At 36.3% G+C, this 22,232-nt stretch overlaps 2 protein-coding genes across 3 annotated transcripts; one reads left to right on the top strand and one right to left on the bottom strand.

Moving 5' to 3' along the window:
- Positions 1-5,075: 5,075 nt before the first annotated feature.
- LOC145092856 (uncharacterized) lies at positions 5,076-8,119 on the top strand. Its single transcript, XM_079030843.1, has 6 exons — positions 5,076-5,253; positions 5,363-6,280; positions 6,488-6,505; positions 6,738-6,785; positions 7,215-7,397; positions 7,479-8,119. The coding sequence occupies exons 1-6, from the start codon at positions 5,161-5,163 to the stop codon at positions 7,953-7,955; spliced, it is 1,737 nt and encodes a 578-aa protein (XP_078886969.1). The 5' UTR covers positions 5,076-5,160; the 3' UTR covers positions 7,956-8,119.
- Positions 8,120-9,933: 1,814 nt separating this feature from the next.
- On the bottom strand, positions 9,934-13,533 carry LOC145092855 (zinc ion binding protein). Of its 2 annotated transcripts, none has more exons than XM_079030841.1 (9): positions 13,337-13,533; positions 13,048-13,140; positions 12,620-12,719; positions 12,339-12,534; positions 12,018-12,243; positions 10,973-11,048; positions 10,821-10,867; positions 10,318-10,520; positions 9,934-10,231 (listed from the first exon to the last, which is right to left on the bottom strand). In XM_079030841.1, the coding sequence occupies exons 2-8, from the start codon at positions 13,134-13,136 to the stop codon at positions 10,340-10,342; spliced, it is 915 nt and encodes a 304-aa protein (XP_078886967.1). In that variant the 5' UTR covers positions 13,137-13,140; positions 13,337-13,533; the 3' UTR covers positions 9,934-10,231; positions 10,318-10,339. The 2 variants fall into 2 exon arrangements, with proteins under 2 accessions (XP_078886967.1, XP_078886968.1); XM_079030842.1 differs by having other exon boundaries at positions 10,322-10,520.
- Positions 13,534-22,232: the final 8,699 nt, after the last annotated feature.

Below are 22,232 nucleotides of genomic sequence, written 5' to 3'. Positions count from 1 at the left end.
AACTATACTAGAAAGAGAACATATACAACGATACTAGAATGATTACATTACTATACTTGCTAGGTAGAGAGCACGTACATTACAGCTAGAACAGTTCATTACATTACACTTACATTAATACGTTAATAAAATTGTGATCCACTGTATCGGAGCATGCCTTAACTGTCATGGCCCGAGTTGTAGCCACAATTCTCTTGGAGGGAGAGCGTATAGATCTATACTGGATTGACTATCCTACACCTTCCTACTAGCTATAGTTGGACCTGCAGGTCTACGGGTGCCAAACGTCATTCCGTTATTACGACCATTCGTATGTCGTTGTTACCAGTCGATAGTATGGTGCAATTTATCACATGATGCCTTAATATAAATCCGGTTTAAGGTAGTTAGTACAGCAGTAGTTCCTATAATACAACACTATAGTACTACATTTATTTTCCCTTTTCATATATTTAGTGATCTTTTCACTTAAACATTTAATGTAAAAACTATATTTTGATAATGATAGTTACACTTGGGAAAATTACACACTTTTACAAGAAACGAACATTTAGAACAGTTAAGTCTTGGTAGAAGACTACATGGAGAACAGTTAGGTCTTGGTAGAAGACACGCTTTATATAATAGTAGGAATCATAGGGATTTCTAGGGTTTTTCAAACGGTTATAGTTGTTTTACAAACATTTTACATTTACAATTCATATACATTTTCCATACTTACCGTTCATAAACTTACAAATTCTTACATACAAATTAAGACACTAAAATACTTATGATCTCACCAGCTTCAAAGCTGATACTCGCTTTCAAAATTACTTGTATCCTCATGTCATCATAGACAGGTACCGATGCAAGGAGAAAGGAAGATGAAGCTTGTTCAAGACTTATCTTTCATTTTGATATATGCTTTGTTGTTTATCAAAATTTGACAGAACACTTGTATAATAATTATATTATTAATGCAATGGATGATGTTGTTGCTTGTTTACTACTTTTCATTGTTGTGATACTGTACATGACGTCCTCCGCCCCAGAACGTTCCCGCCGTTCTTGGTTTTGGGATGTGACAAAGTGGTGTATCGAGATGTTTCCAGTGGGAGCCCTTCGGGTATTGACATCAAGAGGAATTATTTAGGAACGAAGGTTGCAGCGGGGAAAGGTGTCTTGGTTATGGAGGTTGATTATCAGAAATGAGGATGCATGATTTGAATGAGTGTAGGCATCTATCTATGTTAGTCCACGGAGCATGAGTTAGTGGACGTGGTGTTGTGATGATGCGGGGAGCCGTAGTACTCACTAGTCAGAGGGAGGGTGTTGTGATGTTGCGGGGAGCCATAGTACTCACTAGTCAGAGGGTGTTGTGATGATGCGGGGAGCCGTAGCACTCACTAGTCAGAGGGTTTCGTGATGCTGCGGAGAGCCGTAGTACTCACTAGTCGGCGAGAGGTGGTTATGAGGGAGTACTCTTTGATCTGAGCGAAGTATAAGAGTTTAGGCTTGAGTAGCCCAAATGGTTGAGTTGTGGGAGCCTGGCAGTCGAGACAGGGGCGAGGCTGAGGTTTCCAATTGTTAGGGATCGCTATATTCCTATTTGAGAGGTGGTTGTCATAACAAAAGGGAATTAGAGTGGTGGTTTGCGTGCAGGTTGCGAGTCATGAGTTATGAGATGAGTGTTTCATTGGGATGAGTAATTCTAACTTTGGGGCAGACCAAACCCTCAAGTTGAGTTTGGCTCTGGCAATGCGTCAGGTATGTGGTACGAGTTCCGGATTTAGAGATGGATTATGTGCTAAGAGGGGAGTTATCGTTGTCACCCAATATCTTAGACCTGAGCAGGGTCAGTTAGTGGGCACGAGAAATATCACGGGATACATGAGACGATTCTAGTTGAGAGTATAGTATCCGTTTGGAGTAAAGAGAACTTTGTTGACTTGTGTGTCACTGGGCCGAGAGAGAGAGTTGATATGAGAAGGAATTCAGTGAGACATTTTGGATCATGTTATGGGTAACCATAGAGGTTCAACGGTTGGGTTGGGGTCATACCTCGTGTGGTGTCAATAGGGATATGAGAATTGAAGCTGAGGCTTATGAGTGTGATGTCTGAGGACACTTCTGAACAAGCATTGTTATTCTTTTGTGTTCTGAGGGAAAAGTGTTAGGGGTTCTTTTCGGATGGGTGTTGATAGCAGTTTAGTGGGTGTGCCCCTTTCGTTCTTAGGGTGTGATTCGGATGATTTAGCATGATCGGTTTGGGCGAGCAATAGCCGGTTGTCGGATTTGGACTTATGGGAATCAAAGAGCCAGTGAATAATCAGGGTTTGATATTCAAGGAGCGAATATCATGGTGATCGCTCGAGTGGGCGGTCTGGCGGCTGGTCAGGCCACCGGAGTTTCCGAATATTGGAAAAGAGTATTTTAGCGATGCAAGAGTTAGTTAAATTCTGGTCTTGGAAGTTTCGGTGTGGTTTTAGGTGTCCATAGAGAAAGATATCGGTGTAGTATGTGATCCTTTCGGGTGGTGATTTCAATCTATGTGTAGTTGAGAAATGATTTCGAGGGCAAAATCTAATTAAAGTGTGGGAGAATTGTAACATCCGGATTTTCAGGGTTATTATTGTGCAAGTTAATTTTGTGATTAGAGGAGAGACTCGACGAGTTGAGGGTCAAACTCGCCGAGTCAAGTCGGGTTTTCTCGCGGGTTTAATGAATGGACTCGACGAGCCTGAGGAGGGACTCGCCGAGTAGGTGCTGGGCAAAGAAACCCTAATTTCCGAAGTTTGAGACCTATTTAAAGGCACTTAAGGCCTCCTATTTCAGCTATCTTTCAGAAGAGAAACCCTAAATGAGTCCTGAGTGCTTTGGGCAAGAGAGAAAGCCATTTTGAGCTTCTTGGTGGATGGTATGCAAGGAAGAATGAGGTTTCAAGCTAAATGGGCCAGAGGAGGTTGTAGATACGCGATTTACAACCTAGGAGCATCAGTTGGAGATATCAATTCGGACCCCTTTTCTTCCCTAATTGTGTAGATCTTTCTTTTGAGGATTAGGGCTTTTATTGTCTTCTTAGTGGGGTTTAGAATGCATCAAACCCCTCTTGTGAGCTAGTAGCATAGATCTGGACCTTGTGAGGTCCAGAAAGTCAGAAAGTAGAAAGCCCTTGTTGAGCAACCATGGCATTTTGAGTTAGGAAGTTTTAATGGAGTCTAAATGGCATATTGAGCGAAATATGTCATGCATGGACAGAAAGATCGGCCCTTTACATGACATTTGGGTGGTAGGAGGTTAGATTTATGAGTTTGGGTTTCAGATCTGACCTCATATGGCTACATGAGAATCTTTTGGAGCCAATTCGCCGAGTCCAGGGGATGACTCGACGAGTCGTAGCGGGTTTGACCGAGTAGCCTTAACCCAGTGTTGACCCACCGACTTAGGGGTCAACTCGACGAGCTGAGTAAGACCCGGGTAAAGTTCAGATGATGCAAGGGGACTCGACGAGTCGCAAGGGTGTACTCGACGAGTAGGGTCAAATGTGGACTGTTGACTTGAGTTGACTTCTATTGACTTTGGGGTTTTGGTCAACATAAGTAATCGAGACCATGGATGGGTAAAATGGTCTTTTACCCACTTCCCAATTAGAGAGAGAAAGAGTAATCGTTGGTTTAATTAGAGTTGAGATTTCGAGTGTTAATTAGAGATATTTACCCTATGTGTTAGGCGGTGGCGAGTTCGAGATTCAAATGTGAGGATAACTGCTTTCTGCTTGCCAGGTGAGTCTTCTCACTATACTTTACCATGAGTGGTAATTAGAGTTATATGACAGAGTTATTATATGTTATTTATGTGATGTGTTGCGCTGCATTATTTCTATGTGATTTATGTTGTGTGTATATCAGAGTTTACAGAGTTAGAACCGGAAGGTTCACAGAGTTAGGATCAGAAGGTCCACAGAGTTAGGGCCCAAGGGCCCATAGAGTTATAGCCTTGAGTGGCTAGTATGTGTTATGTGTGGTATTTTGGGGAACTCACTAAGCTTCATGCTTACCGTGTTGTGTGTTATGTGTTTCAGGTTTTTCTCAAAATCACGAGATGGCACCGGCTTGATTGTACACACCAGAGAAGAATTATGATTTGAGGATCCTGAATTACCATTTAATTAAACATGGAGCTATGTTTTGTGATTTTAATAAATGATGTTTTTGTGAAATATGCATTGAGAATTTTATGTTTCCAAAAGACAATTTGTTTTGAAATTTACGGTGTTACAATTGCATAACTATTAGTGTATTTCATTCATGCTTAAAGATATATAACACGAGAAACACGACAACCACATGCTTAATCGTGTCAATTTCGTGTCGATTTATGAACACAAACACGACACGACACGACATCGTGTTTTTTAATCTTGACACGAAAACGAATTCAAATTTTGATTTCGTCTCGCTTTTGTTTCGTTAAGTGTATTTTTGTCGTGTCGTGTCATAAATTGTCATCCCTACATTAAATTAACAACATTATAATTAAAATTAAAATAAACTTAATACAAATTATAAAGTGATATAATTTTACAAATTTATTTAAATCAATGATTAAAATTTATATAACTAAAAAAATCTCTTAACTAATAATTTATTTAAAATAATTGATTAATAATTTTTAATTTCTACTTTAAAAGTTTAGTTAATTTTGTAACCGTGGTTCCCACAATATTTACTAAATTTAACACTTTTAGTCCCTAAAGTCAAAACTTTTATATTTTTATGTTTTGGTTAAGTTTTTGTGCCTTTAGGTTTTTGCCACAAATCTTTAGTGACTTTGACACTTTTAATCCTTACAGTCAAAAGTTTTACATTTTGGTGTTTTTGCCACAAATCTTTAATGAATTTGATACTTTTCGTCCTTATAGTCAAAACTTTTACATTTTGACATTAAAAACACAAAAAACCTCATTTAGAATTTTGCCACCATATTCAACACATATCTTTTAAAGTTTGCCCATTTTTTCCATTTTTTTAAGTCGCGAGTTTTTTGCTAGTTACCTTTGGATTTCTTTTCATAATCCGTGAACACTGTACACCACTTCCATGGCGAACTGCTCCTATAAAACTCCCAAGATTGCCCAGCACTTCGCTTCCTTCCCAACCTTTGTGCAATTCGGTCTTTATGTTTAAAAACTATCGACATACGACTCAACACAGGCTGTCTTCCCCTTCAATATTGTTGCTCTCGAATTTTTTTGCAATCCCTCATTCTCCTGTGAGTATAAAAAGTTCTAACCTAGTTTCTTTTTCTTCATAACTAACCTGGCGAATTGTAGAATTTTGTTTGTTTGTTTTGTATGTCCTGATTGATTGTTGCATTGCAGCGAATAATGCATAACAATGATCTGGTGGGATCTGTAAGAAAAAGAAAAAAATCAATGGACGTAGAAGGAGGCGATGATAGACTAAGCAGCCTGACGGATGATCTTATCCATGAAATCTTTTCTTTTATGAGCATCAAAGATGCTATCAGAACCTGTGTTTTGTCGTCTAGATGGAAGTTTATCTGGACTTCAATGCCTGATTTTGAAAATCTCAATGATCGGCTCCACCTCTCCAAATTTATTTCTAATGTTTTGTCTAACCGCAATAAAAAAATACAAGTTTCTTCAGTCAGTCTGTTACTTGGGAGAACAGTTAAGGACGATGAATCTGTCTCGAGAATTCTCAGCTTCGCATTCTCTCACAATCTCCAACAACTGAGTGTTATACGTGCGCCTGGGGATTCAATTAGATTCCCATATTCCTTTATTGTGACACCAAAGTGGGACCTCCCAGCTTTAACCACATTGCATCTTCACTGTGTCAAACTCATGTCTGATGACCTTTTCTCCAAGTGCACTAACTTGAAGAGCCTCATCTTAAAAGAATGCACATTAATGGAGGAGATGGAAGTTTTAAGTATCTGTCATCCTCGACTTTCTGATCTTACACTTATATCTACACCCCCGGATATGGAATTACAGGAGGGTGTGAATGTGGTTGCACCTCAACTCAAGAATCTCACTATTAAATGGTGCCGAGGGGAACATCTGATTTCTGCACCTGGGCTTACCTCCTTGGTCATAGTAGGTTTTCATCCATGCCAGAGTTTTACTTGTACAAAACCAGGTTTCCATTCTTTGGAGAAGGTTCGTCTCTACTTCTATGATGCAGGGAATGCAGATGCTCATAAAATAGTTTCTCTGCTTCAACAGCTCCATAGTGTCAAGCTTCTTACACTTAATTTGCAGATTCTCCAGGTATTGGATTTGCTTCTTTCATCTTTTAATCTCAACAATGGAAAATACACTTTTATTTTTCTTTCACAAAACAAGGTATTCTTCCATTTGGCTAGCCTCTACTTGAAGATGATATAGCCTTCTATAACTATATGTGTGTGTGTGTGTGAGTGGTTATAAAGATGACATTAATCTATATCTAATTTCTTTTTGTTTTATTTTCTGCAGCGTCTTTTTTCAATAGAGGTATACCAGGAGTTGTTGCATTTGGCTGCTCTACTTCAAGATGATATAACCCTCCATAACTACATGTTCATTCAGAATTCTGAAAAAAAAAAAAAAAAAAAAAAAAAAAAAAAAAAAAAAAAACTGACATATCCGTTCAACAGTGTTTAGGAAACTGTTTTTATTATATGTGACATTACATACTATTTATTGTGTTTAATTTCAAGTTGTGTTTGGTTTCTTGACTGTGCAGGTGCGGCCCAGATTTAGGAATGTCAAACGGAGGATGAGTAAATCAGCGGTATGTGAGAACTTGAGAACCAATTTTTTTCAAAACCAACACCACCTACGCCAATTGCACATAAAAAATCGAGTAAATTACTGAAATCGTCCCTATGGTTTGGTCAAAATTGCACGTTTGGTCCCTAAATTTTTTTTTTTTTTGCACTCGGATCGTCCCTGTGGTTTGCTTTTGCTGCATTTTTCGTCCCTTACATAAATTTAGGGACCAAACACACAATTTTGACCAAACCATAGGGATGAAAAACGCAACAAAATCAAACCACAGGGACAATCCGAGTGCAAAAAAAAGTTAGGACCAAATATGAAATGTTGACCAAACCATAGGGACGATTTCAGTAATTTACTCCAAAAAATCTAAAAAGCACATAAAAAACAAAAAAGTATAAACATGCATATATGTAATTTGGTTTTGTTATATTTCGTGCAGCGTTTTTCTTCAGGCATGCAAGTAAGCCCATATAAAACTTGTGTGTTGGCTAATGCAAAGATAGTAAAGTTTGTACCAAGTATTCAACAAAGTGTATACTTGGAAAAAGTAACCACGTGTACTGAAATAAAAAACTACGATGATAATTCTCCAAGTTCCATCTTCCCAATGGTCTCACGTGAGGTATTTACACAATGCCATATATTTTTCCTAGTTTATAACATTGTAACATTACAAAAACTTGAAATTTATTATGACTTGCAGGAGATTATAGTTATGGGGGATATAGCATTAGCACAGGTATTTGTGAGACACCTGAGGATATTGGTAAAGGAGTGTAAAGCAAATACAGATAGTGAGACTGACAAGGCTCATATGGATGAACATGGCAAACCACAAGTTTGGATGATGCTCCGGGCGTGGCAATTGCAATGTAATCTTAGGAAAATGATGGCAATGCTTCAGCGAAGGGTAATTGTAGAACTAGAGAATTGTCGCATGATGGCATCGTTAAGGCGAAGATATAAAATTATGCAGAGGGGATTAGAGACTCATCCCATAGTTACATGGTTGGAGGATATGCGTGCATTGTTTGAGCGCATTCAACGGTTGATATCTCAGCTGTCTGCATCAAAGAGCGATGTGTTGCAACCAATTTTTCTTAGTCTATGTCTAGATGCTGTCATTCTCACTGATAATATGTTGGGATGGATATTGAAGACTGCAAACTCAACTCGATAGACAATGAGATATTAAATTTTACAGATTAGTTATGGTTAAATCAAAAGGGTCGTTGAGTTAGGATATCAATATTAAATTTTACAAATTACGTTAGAAAATTAGATCAGATTGCAATCTTTTAAGCTTAAAGAAATTACTTTTTATAAACTTCAATTCTTTTAGCAGCTTGCAGACTTTAAAAAAAAAAAGTCTTTTTCTTGCAGAATGCAGGCGTTTGGTCCACCTTTTTTTCCGCAGATGTGGTCCGCTAACTGCAGACGTTTTAGTGTTTTACCTTTTGAAATACAAACAATATCTTAAGATCTATTTTTCTTCTACTGCTTCTGCCAAGTCAACACTTCTTTTCATGGATTAACGTTATTGTAAAAAACTTTAATTTAAACATCAAGTATTAAAAATAATATAACAGTAATGGTCGAGTGGTTTGTCTTTTTATATTTTTTTTTTGCCAAACATCAAGTATCAAATACTTCTACATCCCGTCTCTGTTCCTCTCCTTGCTGTCGCTCATCCTCTCCTAAAGCTCAGATCAAGATGAATTACAATAAGGCCTGTCATAATTTTACTCAACATAAAAGGGTCTCCTCATGGTTTAAGGAGTTGAACCCTTGGACCAGAGATTTCATTATTAAGGAACGCCTCGTTTGGATTGACATTGAAGGAGTTCCTTTGAGAACTTGGAGCAAAGTAAATTTCCAAAATATTGTCAATAAATACGGTAGCATTGTGTATATGGATGATGATTTGGAAGAGAACCTTTTTACTAACCGCGTTTGCATTGAAACTAATCTAACGGGTATAATCTCAGATGATGCTTCGTCTATGGGAGAAGTGAATATGCCCTCACCTGCCCCTTTTGAATTATGTGATTTTATTGATGATTCTGAGAGACATGATCAAGATTTTATTAGTCCTACAAATTCTAAGAGGCAGGATGATTTTAATGTCTTGCTATTGGTATTGATTATGATGCAAGTTCTCCGGATCTTGATGACACAACTCATGAGGATTTGCTTCATGATCCTTTTCAGTGGATGAGATCTAAAAAGAAAGATAACACTGGTTATTATAATTTTTTTTAAATACTACATAAAACTTTCAATTCTATAAAAGCCGTGAAAATTGACTATTTAAAAGTTTTTTTTTGGTCGATTTAACCATCAAAAAGGAAATATGTGCATTGAAAGATTGATAACTCATGTCTGCTATGCAACCAAAATTTTCTAGTTTGTGTGAAGATGCTGCCATTCTCACCAATAATATGTTGGGATGGATAGACCATAAATTAAACTCCCTTATAATCAAACGGTAGATTTATTTGGCTTCTATTGCATTTAGTAGGTAGGTAGGTAGGTAGGTAAGGAAGAACATTGGAACCATAGTTGCATTCTTGTTAAGAAAAAGTTTGGTGGAACGGAATGATTTTGAGGTTGATGTTTGTTTGAGATTCACCGAAAAACATGGTTTGAAGGTGTTTGTGTTGCCTTCTTTTTTTAACTTGTTTCACAAACACATATTCAAAGACTAAATACAAGGAATATTAATGTTAATTATGCTCCTAAACCCTTGTATTGCATTCGATCATGTTGTTTTCATGCAGCCTTTCCAGAATTGTGTTGCATTTGAGCTATGCTATATGGGTTTTTGCATCACTTTCCTTGCATGCGGCTTTAATTTCCAAGGCGAAGCATTTTTTTTATTTATTATTAATTTCGGATATAATAGCCATTTAGAGTTGTTATGTTATCAGTTGGTTATAAAACCTTCTATTATTTAGAGTTATAAGGTCATTTTGGAAAATGTGTTAAAATTTGGTTAGATGTATATAAATGACCATTTGGGATGGTAGTTTTGTCATTTATCCCTTAATTTTATATGTTTTTATTCGGCAGGCAGTGTCAATCAGAACATGCAACTGGTGCAATTTACACCAAATCTAACATAAGTAGATGACTAAAATACCCCCAACTTCTCACAATGCTAAAAATGCCCTTTTTGCATGGCAAAAACAGAGGCCTTCTTTTATCCTATGACCATTTTTTTGTTCAATATATAGTTAAAAAGTTAGGTCTTTCAAAATGCTACAACCCTTTTATGGTTTGACACCTCTAATGCAAAGATATAAGTATACTAACACCATAGGGGTAAAATTGTAACTAATTAGGAGGTTGGATTACAAGGATGATGATGATGAACTTGAAAATATGTGATGTCTAAACAAGAAGTACCAGTATCTCTCACTCATTGACTTGAAGGATTTGGTCAAAAACTTTAATCTGCAACAAAAAAAAAAAAGTCAACTTGAGCATATGCAAGTGAATTATCAGAAAAACATTAAGGCAAAAAATGTGGAGAATGCTACCTGCCACCAAGTGAAACTGTGTCTACAAATGTTTAGCTCTCCAGTCCACGTCATCATCACTGTCCACGTCACTCGATGATTCATCAACACTACTTTCCTTCTCAACCACTTGTGAAGCTTTACTTTGCTTTTGCTTGTCTGACCTTGTGGCCTTAAGCTCCAATTTTTTCCTCTTGAATAATTCCACTCTCTCCCTACAACTCCTGCCATAAGTTCGATTTCAATCTCAAGTCAAAAACCACACAATCCTCCAATTTTGTGTCTGATAAAATGTATCAGACACACTATGTCTGATGCATACAATATGCATCAGACACAGACAATATGTATCAAGCACATTGTGCCTGATGAATAACATGCTATACAAGTTATACATCAGGCACAGATAATACACATTGTGCCTGATGCATATCATGCATCAGGCACATACGACATAGTGTATGTATCAAGCATATTCTGCATGATGCATACAGTATTTGTCTATCAGGGAAAGTACTATTTACCTTTGCTCCGCAGTTTCGGCCTCTTCGATCATCTCAGCAGCATCATACTACATAAAATTATTAAAAAATAAATATATAAAAATAAAAAAAATTAAGTATTTAAAGAAGCATAATACAAATTTATGTGCATATAAATGAATAATGATACAAACCTCTTCTTCTTCCAGCCGATTGTCTACCTCCTTCAAGTCCTCTTGGATCAACTTCTCAAACTCCTTGTACTCGTCTCTGCTCAAGTTTTTCATGATTTTAAAAATTAAAAAGTGTTTCATGTAATTCGATAAAATCTTATAAATTTAGTCCCATTTTATATTAGCAAGCTTTTCTTTTTGTTGTTTATTAGCTAAACTAACAAACTCTACAGCATTTCAATTCACTAAAAAAAACAAACAGTTGACAGAGTCAATGTGCTGACTAAAGCAAATTGATGGGTATGTTTAAGAGCTTACTGTTACATTTTACATGAAAAAGTTTTACAACATGATATTTATCAAAAACACATAACGATAATGTTTAAAGATAAACCCTATGCCCTTGAAAAAATAAAACAAAAGAAGATACAAGAATAGCTGAATAGTGAAAAGGTGTTTGGACAATTAGCCTATGCTTGTTGCCAAAATTACCCTTACATTTAACAATTTATTTCTCTTTAGTATGACTAAACTAAATAACTAATTATCTTTTCTTTGTCAATTTTTAGCATCCTAGAGTGTATGTAATATATCTATGAGCAGTTATTCAACAAATGACACATTGATGAGGAACAGAAATTAGGGTTTAATGAATCAACAGAAACACAGAGGAGATTGTAAGGAAGACGAAGATGAAATTGAACTAATTGATTAAACAATAACACAATCTAAAAGATTGCCCAGGGATCTCCCTCTCTCTAAGCCAAAAGCTTAAGAGCCAATACAAAAGTATTACACTATCCAATTTCTAGACTACCCACAAATGAAATCATCTTCCCTATTTATTACTCTCTCTCTCTCTCTCTAACAGATTTTAGCCATATTCCTGATTTACCCTTTTACTCCTTCTAGATTATGCATGTAGCAACTTTGGTTCATTTGCCCTTTTAATTACCATATTAGTATCTGTATCACACATACTGCTGCTTTTGAATTTGATTTCAAGAACATTCAGAAAGCTTAATACTTAATGACTTTTATTGAAAAGAAAGAACAAAAATGTTACTTGATATCTAGCTTAACAGGTGTAATTCCACGTGCACGTAGATCAGCATCTTTATCATCAAAGAAACCTTCCGGAAGAGTTCGTGTCTCAGAGCCCTCAATCTCAGCATCTATGGTCTCTGAAACTCTTTTATTCTCCACATTAGACACATTTGCAACTTGAACTTGAACACCACCCACCACCTTCTTCTTTTTATCATTCTCCATTAACTTTGCATTACTGATTTCTATAAAGAGACAAAACAATTGTTCCATTTAAAACACTTTGAATGATATTTAGCCAGAAAACACACTGAAAAGTAGTAATATAATGCACTCTTACCATTCTTTTGCCTCTTTGTGTCAGGCTTATCAAAGAAATTAGAAGGAAGTACAGATTGAGGTTTAGGTTGAGGTGGTTCGATTTGACTTTTAACTGAGTCAACAGGTTTGACTTTACCAGATTCTGTAGAACCACCAGGCTTTACATTGTTAACCTTACTAGCTGCAGCAGCATTTGCTTTTACATTTTTAATCGCCTGTTATAATCACCAGTGTTTTTTGAAATCAAAGGGATAAAAAGAACAAAGAGGGGGAAAGAAGAGTGCATATATGATTATATACCTCACGATGCTTAGCAGATATTTGATGTGCACCCCAAGCAGAATCAGATTTTAGGACAATATCACAAACCCTACAGACTGGTTGATCAGATTCATTGTACCTAGAACCATAAAAAGTAAGTGAGATGGGATTTATAACAGCAATTTTCATCATTAATATGAATTGTAGAAAGAACAGCAAGTAATCTAACAATCCAAGAAGATACAAAGCAGTTAAGGAACACCAATATTCACCATGAAACCTTGTTATGTTAAAGCTTATGTCATGTCATATTTGTGATTGCTTAAACAAGAACATGAAAAGATAAATGAAGAAGAGATAAAAAGATCCAGCTACTCAAATTACTATTAAACTCCCAATTTTAGATGGCTAATCAGCTACCAGTTTTACTTTCTCAATAAATGTTTGTGTAGAAATTAACACTATACCTTACGAGAGGAGAATCAATACGTTTATCCTGCTTTTGCGCTTTCAATTTAGCACGATACAGTGCCTTCTTCTTTGCTTGAGCATCCATTACTCTACAACAATGATTCTAAGATCAATCAAATATATAATTCCACAATAATACTAGTTTTGATCAAACGATAAAAACGTAGAGTGAAGTTATCTATCCAAAATTAGGGTTCGGATAGCGATTACGTCGGTAATTGCATTTCGTATGTTGCAATTAGAGACTAACACAGCTGAAATTGAAATAGGGAAACATTATTTTACCTTCCGGACAAGTGTTATTCAAGCTGTGAAGTTTCCACCTTGAGAAGATTAGAAGCAATGGAATTGGAGTGGAACTGTGACCTGCTTTTATAATTCTCTATCGCCGTCGTTGTTTTCTCGTCGCCGTCGCTCGCTGCTCTTTCCCCTCCCCTCAATTTGATATTCTACATCCGAAGAGGAATCAGTGATTCCATAAAGTTTTAAAGGAATTAGGACTTCCATCTTTAAAGTTTGAAGAGTAAATTACACGAATCGTCTTATGGTTAAGGGTAATTTATTTTTATTTTATTTTTTTAACTTAGAACTTAGAGGGTTACAATGTATTTTTGATACACGTTGGGTCTCTCACCAACATTAAAATAAAATAAAAAAAAATAAATAAATAAATAAAAAAAAACCTAAATTACCCTTTTTTGATTTATTTATTAGAAATTTAGTTAATAAATAGGGAAAATGAATTATATGGGTAACTATGTTTCAAAATTGTTCAAAAAATATCATTCATGTTTGGTGTGTCGAAAAAACATCATCCAAGTAAAGCATTTATACAAAAAAAACACCAACCAAATATATTCTTTGTTCAAATTTGACCTTGTGTAACCGGCAATTACTGGTTAAAAATAAGTAAAGGAAAAAAACAAGAGGAAATGACTCAAAGGGGTAACTATGCTTCAAAATCGTTCAAAAAACATCATCCAAGTTTGGTATGTTCAAAAAACACCATCCAAATAAACTTTTTGTACAAAAAACATTAGACCTGGCAATTCATGTATTCGTGTCATGAAAACGTGTCAGCCACGAATTTGACACGATATGATTACACGATGAAAAATAAGTTTTATCTCAATTTTTAAGATTTATTCGTGTCGTGTCGTGTCTCTCACAGATTCGTGTTTTCGTGTCTGAAATTGTCAGGTCTAAAAAACATCAAACAAACTATATGTTTTGTTCAAATATTACCCACCAACTATTATGACATGGCGTAATAATTATTGACAAAACAATAAATGATATATTCCTCCTTTAAAAATCGATTTAGGGTTTCTTAATGAACGAATGACTTGATCTTCTCCTATGATTGCTCTTCTTCTTCTAAAGTGATGATCTCAAACTCAAGTCCAAAACTCTAATACTTGACTTAAGGCAAAAATGGCTCTTTTACCCCTGCCTCAATGTGCCTCCCTCCGCCTAATGCCTAAATCCATAAAAAGCCCAAAAAGGCATCCAAACCCAACTACAAGGCCTCTAAGGCCCAATATGGCCCAAGAACCCCCCAGCATGACCTTAAGCCCAAAAAATGACCTGCTACAATCAGGTGGGCCCGAGGCCTAAGTTAAACAAGTTCATGCATACGCCTGACATATGTTGAAGCCTCTGGGATCCGGATTTCAAGCCAATACGCCCGACATACTCCTAGTGTACGCCCAACGTACTCGACTAAGGTCAAGAACTGCCAATCTTCTGAAGGCTATAACTTCTTCATTCTAAGTCTGATTTCGTCATTCTTTATATCCACAGGAAGGAAACGAAAAGCTCTACACTTCTATCATCTCCCCCTTGCCTTCAAAATTTTCTAACATAAACCTAAACCTCATAAAGGCTCGAACTGATACTTACTAATATGTCCTTGGGCTCCAACACAAACCAAACACTTGGTCCCCAAAACCTACATTATCCATCACCAAATGGGCGTTACAGACACCACGACTTGTTAAGAACGAATATAAATTTGAATACATCGTACACAAGTATCAGAACCATATCCCAAGAAACGTGCAAAATAAATGGTATGAAACAATAAAATAACAAGGAAGGGACAAAAGACACGCCTATCTATATATCGGATAATAAATGAAGGACTGGTATAACGCCCGTAGATCCGGTCTAGTCAATTTATCAATAATAGGGGTCGAAAACGACTTTTTGACAAAAGATTATTTATAATAAATAATCTTAACCAAGTTGTAGAATATGTCTCAAGGGTTCCGTACATATAAAGAGCGCCGAAATCCGAGTTATAACAAAAAACGTATGACTCGTCGAAGTTTAGCGACGGATCCGACACGGCACTGCGAAGAAGTAAATAGTGAATTTATGATAGAGCGGCTTTTAGCCTTAGTAATCTAAATGAAAGTCGTAGAATATGTTAACCTGAGAACGTCCATACAAAGAAAGTCCAAATCTGACTTCGTATGAAGAAGTTATGATGTTTCGAAGTTTCGGCTTAGCGGTGTACAGCCCGAAGTTCGAGTATTAGATCGAGCGGTTTTTAGCCGACACAACCTAAACGAGAATCGAAGATCTCGTTATTAGTAGCGTAACGATAAAAAGACAGATGAAAATGGACATCAGATGAAGAAGTTATGAGATTTTAACGGACCAATCCTGTCCCGGCCTGTTAAAAATGTAACTCTAAAAATAAAGTCAAAATTAGCCGACGGAGTCTAAACGAAAGTTGTAGAGTACGTCTCCACTTATGCGTGAATATAAAGAACGTCATAAACGGAGTTCGTATGAACGAGTTACAAATTATAATAGCATATTTACGTATTAAAGTAAAGTATAAATCATATATACGTACACATATATATACATATGTATATATCATTAGAAAGGTATCGACGATGCGGTCATTATAAGACTAATGTTGAGTTCTTTCGACATTAGTTTGGTACAAATATCATTAAATCCATTTAAAATAGTATTATAGAGGGGTGTTTAGTTGTTTATATAACTAAAAGGTCATTAAGTAATTATGGAGAGTAGTTTTTGAAAATTCAATTAGTATAAATAAGAGCCTTGGGCTCTCATATTTCTTGCACCATTCTCTTGATTCAAGAGTCTTTCTCTCCTTATCCCCCGAACAATTTCGGTCCCTCGTGATTCGACTTCTCTTTCTGTAGTTTTAGTATAGTAAGGTGAACGCTGAAGCGCTGCACAAATCTTTCTTAGAAAGATTCAGCGATGAAGTTCTGCCTCTACAGAGCCCGACTTCTAGCTAAAATCTCCTTGTAAGTAAGTTATGCTTACCCTATTTTAAATATAGTTTATATTTAAAATTAGTATTGTTATTATAAATTTATAATAAATATTTGAGTTATTATTATGACTTATATAAGTGTCGTTATAATATCTTTTTAACTATTCACGGTACGGGGAATCTGGTTTAAAGGGCCGCATAGGGTTGTTGGATTTCAGAAGTGTTATACGCCAAAATGGTCCTGCCCTCCGGTGTTTTATGTCTGGCCCATGTCTGTACATAGTGGTTGGAAAGTAGTGTTTAAATGCTTATATAATAATAATAATAAGACTAATAATTAGTCACGGTAAATATTAGACTAAAATCTAGTGGTAATAATATTAGGTTTCGTCGAAAGAAATTATTTTAAAGTAAACGAAGCGCTATCCGAGTACCGAGTCACCACCTTCTCAGGTGAGTGCATAGTTACTTTCATCTTACACATAGATATGAAGTATTTTATATAAACTACGTGCTATGTGTGCATATTATCTGAATACTTGTTGTCTATGCTGGATGAACGTTTTTATACATGTTTTAAATGATTTAAACTGTATACGTATTTTATATATACAAATATGTTGGGTATGACATGGTTAGATGAATGATGAGAGATAAAAGATGATATGAGTAAACATTGGCAGCTATAGACTTAGTGCCCAATAAATAACATAGGCAGCTATGGACTTAGTGCCTATTGGACAAACACTGGTAGCTATGGACATAGTACCTGTTAGGAATTGGTAGCTATGGACTTAGTACCTATTATATAAACACCGGCAGCTATGGATTTAGTACCCAATGAATAAACTATAGCAGCTATGGAATTAGTGCTTTACGAACTAGCATTGGCAGCTATGGAATTAGTGCTTTACGAACTAGCATTGGCAGCTATGGATTTAGTGCCAGTCCTATAACCCTGGAAGCAAGGGACTTCGGAATAAACGAATGCAGTATAGATGACTCTTAGGATAGATCCTTAAGAGTAAAGAAGATAATGGGGATGGGTAATTGGGTTGATTGTTTGATTGTTTAAACATAATAATTATATTATTGTGGGTTGAAAACCCTATGTACTCACCAGGTTTTCCAACCTGACCCACTCAGTTTATTTATATTACAGGTGTTGAGATGAAGTCACATTACACTGAGAGATTAAAGAGATGTAGATCACTAGTGTAAATAAATGTAAGTTCTATTTATGCTTATGTTTCTGTATTGACGATGACATCCCAAATTTTTTAAAACGAATTAAAAATACTTTTCTTCGGAAATGCTTTGATAACGTATTTATCATGTTTTACTAGGAACAAATTCTGCAACATTTTTATTAAAAGAGGTACTCTGGTTTTTATAAAGCATAAACAAAATCGGTCTTTTCTGTCCGTGAAAATGGGGATGTCACAACCGGTCAAGACTATAAACTATTATAACAACGAGCAGCCTATAAATACCCCAAAGACATGATATCTGAGGCAGAGTAAGGTAAGGCAAAAAAGAGATAGCATACATAGCATTAAGGTAACACTAAGAATTGCAATCTAATATAGGCATCAGAGAGCTATGACGGGGTCCAAATTAGATTGTGATTTCGTTTCCGAAGGCCATAACCCTCGGTTGAACGCATAATGACGAAATCTAATTTAGCATTAAGATAACACTAAGATTCGCAATCTGAAGGCCATAACCCTTGGTGTGCCTGTTGATGCCTAAATTAGCTCACGTGGATATAAAGAATGACGAAATCGGGCTTAGAATGAAGAAGTTATGGCCTTCGGAAGATTGGCGGTTATAGACCCTAGCCGAGTATATTGGGCGTACGCTAGGAGTACGTCGGGCGTACTGGCTTGAAATCCGGATCGCAGAGGCTTCAGCATATGATGGGCGTATGCATGGACTTGTTTAAGTTAGGTCTCGGGCCCACCTGATTGTAGCAGGTCATTTTTTATGCTTAAGGCCATATTGGGGGTTCTTAGGCCTTAGAGGCCTTGTAGTTGGGCTTGGATGCCTTTTTGGGCTTTTATGGATTTGGGCCTTAGGGAGGGAGGGAGGCCCATTGAGGCAGGGGTAAAGGAGCCCTTTTTGCCTTAAGTCAAGTATTAGGGTTTTGGACTTGAGTTCGAGATCATCACTTTAGAAGAAGAAGAGCAATCATACGAGAAAATGAAGTCATTCGTTCATTAAGAAACCTTAAATCGACTTTTAAAGGAGGAATATATCATTTATTGTTTTGTCAATAATTATTATGTCGTGTTATAATAGTTAAGTCAAGTCATCATTTGACATGTAAGAGCCCGTTACCGGTGGGTAATATTTGAATGAAACATATTGTTTGTTTGGTGTTTTGTGTACAAAAAGTTTACTTGGATGGTGTTTTTTAAACATACCAAACTTGGATGGTGTTTTTTGAACGTTTTTGAAACATGGTTACCCCTTTGAGTCATTTCCTTTTTTTTTTCCTTTTATTTATTTTTAACCAGTAATTATCGATTACGCAAGGTCAAATTTGAACAAAGAATGTACTTCGTTGGTGTTTTTTGTACAAATGTTTTACTTGGATGGTGTTTTTTGGACACACCAAACTTGAATGGTAATTGTCGGTTACATAAGGTCAAATTTGAACAAAGAATGTCCCTCCCAACTTAACCTACACCCTCCCATCATCTTCGTTCTTCCAGGGACATCCCAAGTCAATTTGAGGCCCGGGGTGAAAACAAAAGATGAGGCCCGTCAAAATTTAATAATCGCTAACAATAATACAATGATGTTATGGAGACAAGTACAAGAGCATTTGTTATTAAATTATATATATATATATATATATATATATATATATATATATATATATATATATATATATATATATATATATAATGTGAAAATTTTGGAATGAATTTAAAGGAAGAGAGTTAAATATTAAAACCAACCCATTTTGAAAAACCACGATTTGGTGTTTGGAAAAAAAAACAAAAATATGAGTGTGTGTAAAAAAAATCATCTTTCAATGAAATATCTCAAAAAAATAACTTGAAGAATGACTTGCCTATAGGTTAGCATTAATATTGTTACCAAACCTAGACAAAATATATATTAAAAGACGATACAAGATAGAAAATCCCATATATAAACAGACAAATTATGTATGATATCTAGAAAAACACCAAAATTTCAAATGAAATAATTGTTTGGCTGATTTGTTGAAAAAACAAGGAGAGTCAAGGGACCATTTATGTAACTTTTATGATTTGTAAATAACGAAGAAGAATGTGGGGACTTTTCTAGATTCCAATTTTAATAAAATGACGTGCAATAAGTTTTTTTAAAGTATAAGAAATAAATAAAAAAGTTAGGCGCCTCAAGTGATTAAAGATATTGTTAATCTAAAAACTGCATATTGAAGGAATCAAACATGGGGCTACTGAAGAAGGTGAAACGCATACTAACAATGCCCTAATCAACTCATATACTTAAACCTTGGTAAATCTTTTGACACAAATCAGTTAGTTATATATATAAATAAAATATCAAACAACATTAATTTGGGGCCACAAACCGTAGAGAGGCCCGGGGCTGTCGCCAACTTATCCGCCCTAGGGCCGGCCCTGCGTTCTTCTAACCTACATCAAACATCACCAACATTCCACTCATTCACCATCCATCCACCATAACCATAGAATCACCTCCACGAAACCATCACCTTACCCTAATTTCGAAATTATTGAAGCAACAGGAAGGTCTGGTGGGTTACTTACCATTTGGGATAATCAACAATTCACGGTGACGGAAATCATCTGATCGAGATTCTTCCTAATAGTAATCGGTCCATGTAGCGATAGTAGTGGAGATTTAGCGATAGTGAATGTATATGCTCCCCAGTCGGAAACTATGAAAAAGAAATCATGGGATGAACTGTCTTTGATAAAGGCCAATAGAAATGCAAGATAGATCATTATCGGAGACTTTAATGTGGTGCACAGGCAGACGGAAAGAGTAAACTCACGCTTTTGTCCTAACAGTGTTGAGGACTTCAACCAATTCATAAATAACAATTCCTTATAGGACCTAAGAATAGGTGGCTTCAACTTCACGTACTACAGGCAGGAAGGAAGAAAGTTAAGCAAGCTCGATCGGTTCCTCGTGTGCAAGGAATTTCTTAAATATTTACTTGGTGCTTCTGCTACGGTTCTTCCTAGACATTTATCAGATCATAGCGCAATCATCCTTACCACCATGCAGGAGGACTTTGGGCCAAAACCTTTTAGGTTATTTAATTCTTGGATGATAAGGGAAGGTTTTAAAGAGGTAGTCACTAAGGCGTGGTCTGAATTTCGAGGGTATGGAGGGGCTGATTCTTTCTTAGCAGCTAAGCTAAGATGCCTTAAAAAGAACATAAAGAAATGGAGAGAGGTTGAATATACAAGAGAAACAGGTGAGATACAAAGCAATGAAGAAGAAAATGGAGGAAAATGATGCCTTGGCGGAAACACAGGCCTAATGCCTCATGAAATGGGAATAAGAATTAACTGTCACACAGGAAAGTTGTTAAATTTGAAAAATTAGCAATCATGGACTTAAAACAGAAGTCAATGATAAAATGGATTGTTGATGAAGATGAGAACACATCATTCTTCCACGGATACGTGCGCAACAGAAGCAGAAGCCGTAGGAACCAAATGCAGGGACTGGCAATTGATGGCTCATGGATTACTAATCGAGCCCAAATAAAAACGGAGGTTCATTCTTTTTTGCAGAAAAATTCAAAGAGAGATGGAGATCTAGACCAAAACTAATTAATCACGGGTTTAAAAAACTGTACCAAGAAGCTTGAGATATGTTGGAAGCGGAGATCGGAGTTGAGGAAATTAAAGTTGCTGTCGGTTCCTGTGGTATTGAGAAGGCATCAGGGCCTGACGGTTTTACGTTCAAGTTTTTTAAGACGTATTGGGACTTGGTTAAAGACGACATTGTGGAGTTCGTAAAGTGTTTCGAAAGATGGGGAAAATTTTCAAGCGGATGCAACCCTTCGTTTATATCTTTGGCAGCAAAGATGAAAGATCCACCAACCCTTAAAGATTATTGTCCCATAAATCTTATCAGAGCTTTATACAAAATAATAGTGAAGATCCTTGCTAATCGTATGCGGACACACATTGGTGGGTGTATTAATGAAGTTCAATCAGCTTTCTTAGAAGGTCGTAACATATTGGGGTCCACTCATTGTAAATGAATTAGTTTCTTGGACTCAGAAGTATGGAAGAAAAATGTTACGATTTAAAGCTGACTTTAATAAAGCTTTTGACTCGGTCAATTGGGAGTACTTGGATTCAATTATGATTTAGATGAATTTCGGTGAAAAATGGAGGAGGTGGATAGTGGGATGTCTAGAATCATCTAAAGCTTCTGTATTGGTGAATGGCTCCCGAACAAAGGAGTTTGTGATGTCAAAAGGTGTTAGACAATGAGACCCAATGTCCCCATTCCTTTTCATAATAGCCATGGAGGGACTACACGTTATGATGATCTCGGATGTGGAACGGGGATTATTTGAAGGGTGAAAATTCCAAACTCTAATGTTAATATTTCTCATTTGTTATATGCAGAGAATGCGGTGTTTCTAGGAGATTGGTCACAAAGAAATATTGCTAATCTAGCGAGAATTATAAGATGCTTCCACGTGGTATCCGTTCTAAAGGTGAATTTCAACAAATCACGTGTTTATAGTATTGGAGAAGAACACAGTGAGGTAAGTGAGTGGTCCACTTCGCTTGGATGTGAACCATCAACCCTCCCTTTCACGTATTTAGGCGTACCCATGGGAGACAATATGAACCGAAAAAATGCATGGAAACCAATAATCGACAAATTTATGTCAAAATT

The sequence above is a fragment of the Lactuca serriola genome, chromosome 3 (genome assembly GCF_051521515.1).
Source record: "Lactuca serriola cultivar US96UC23 chromosome 3, Lser_US96UC23_V15, whole genome shotgun sequence".
NCBI lineage: Eukaryota > Viridiplantae > Streptophyta > Magnoliopsida > Asterales > Asteraceae > Lactuca > Lactuca serriola.
The sequence above is the reverse complement of the archived record's forward strand: the minus strand, read 5'-3'. Positions and strand labels throughout refer to the sequence as shown.

Bases quoted from the DNA above. Each gene is read 5' to 3' on its own strand.
- LOC145092855 (XM_079030841.1), bottom strand. From the start codon at position 13,136: ATGGATGCTCAAGCAAAGAAGAAGGCACTGTATCGTGCTAAATTGAAA. The intron at 12,535-12,619 runs GTATATAATCAT...TGATTATAACAG, and splicing joins TATCTGCTAAGCATCGTGAG to GCGATTAAAAATGTAAAAGC. The intron at 10,521-10,820 runs GTAAATAGTACT...AACTTATGGCAG, and splicing joins GCCGAAACTGCGGAGCAAAG to GAGTTGTAGGGAGAGAGTGG.
- LOC145092856 (XM_079030843.1), top strand. From the start codon at position 5,161: ATGTTTAAAAACTATCGACATACGACTCAACACAGGCTGTCTTCCCCT. The intron at 6,786-7,214 runs GTATGTGAGAAC...TATTTCGTGCAG, and splicing joins GGAGGATGAGTAAATCAGCG to CGTTTTTCTTCAGGCATGCA. The intron at 7,398-7,478 runs GTATTTACACAA...TATGACTTGCAG, and splicing joins TCCCAATGGTCTCACGTGAG to GAGATTATAGTTATGGGGGA.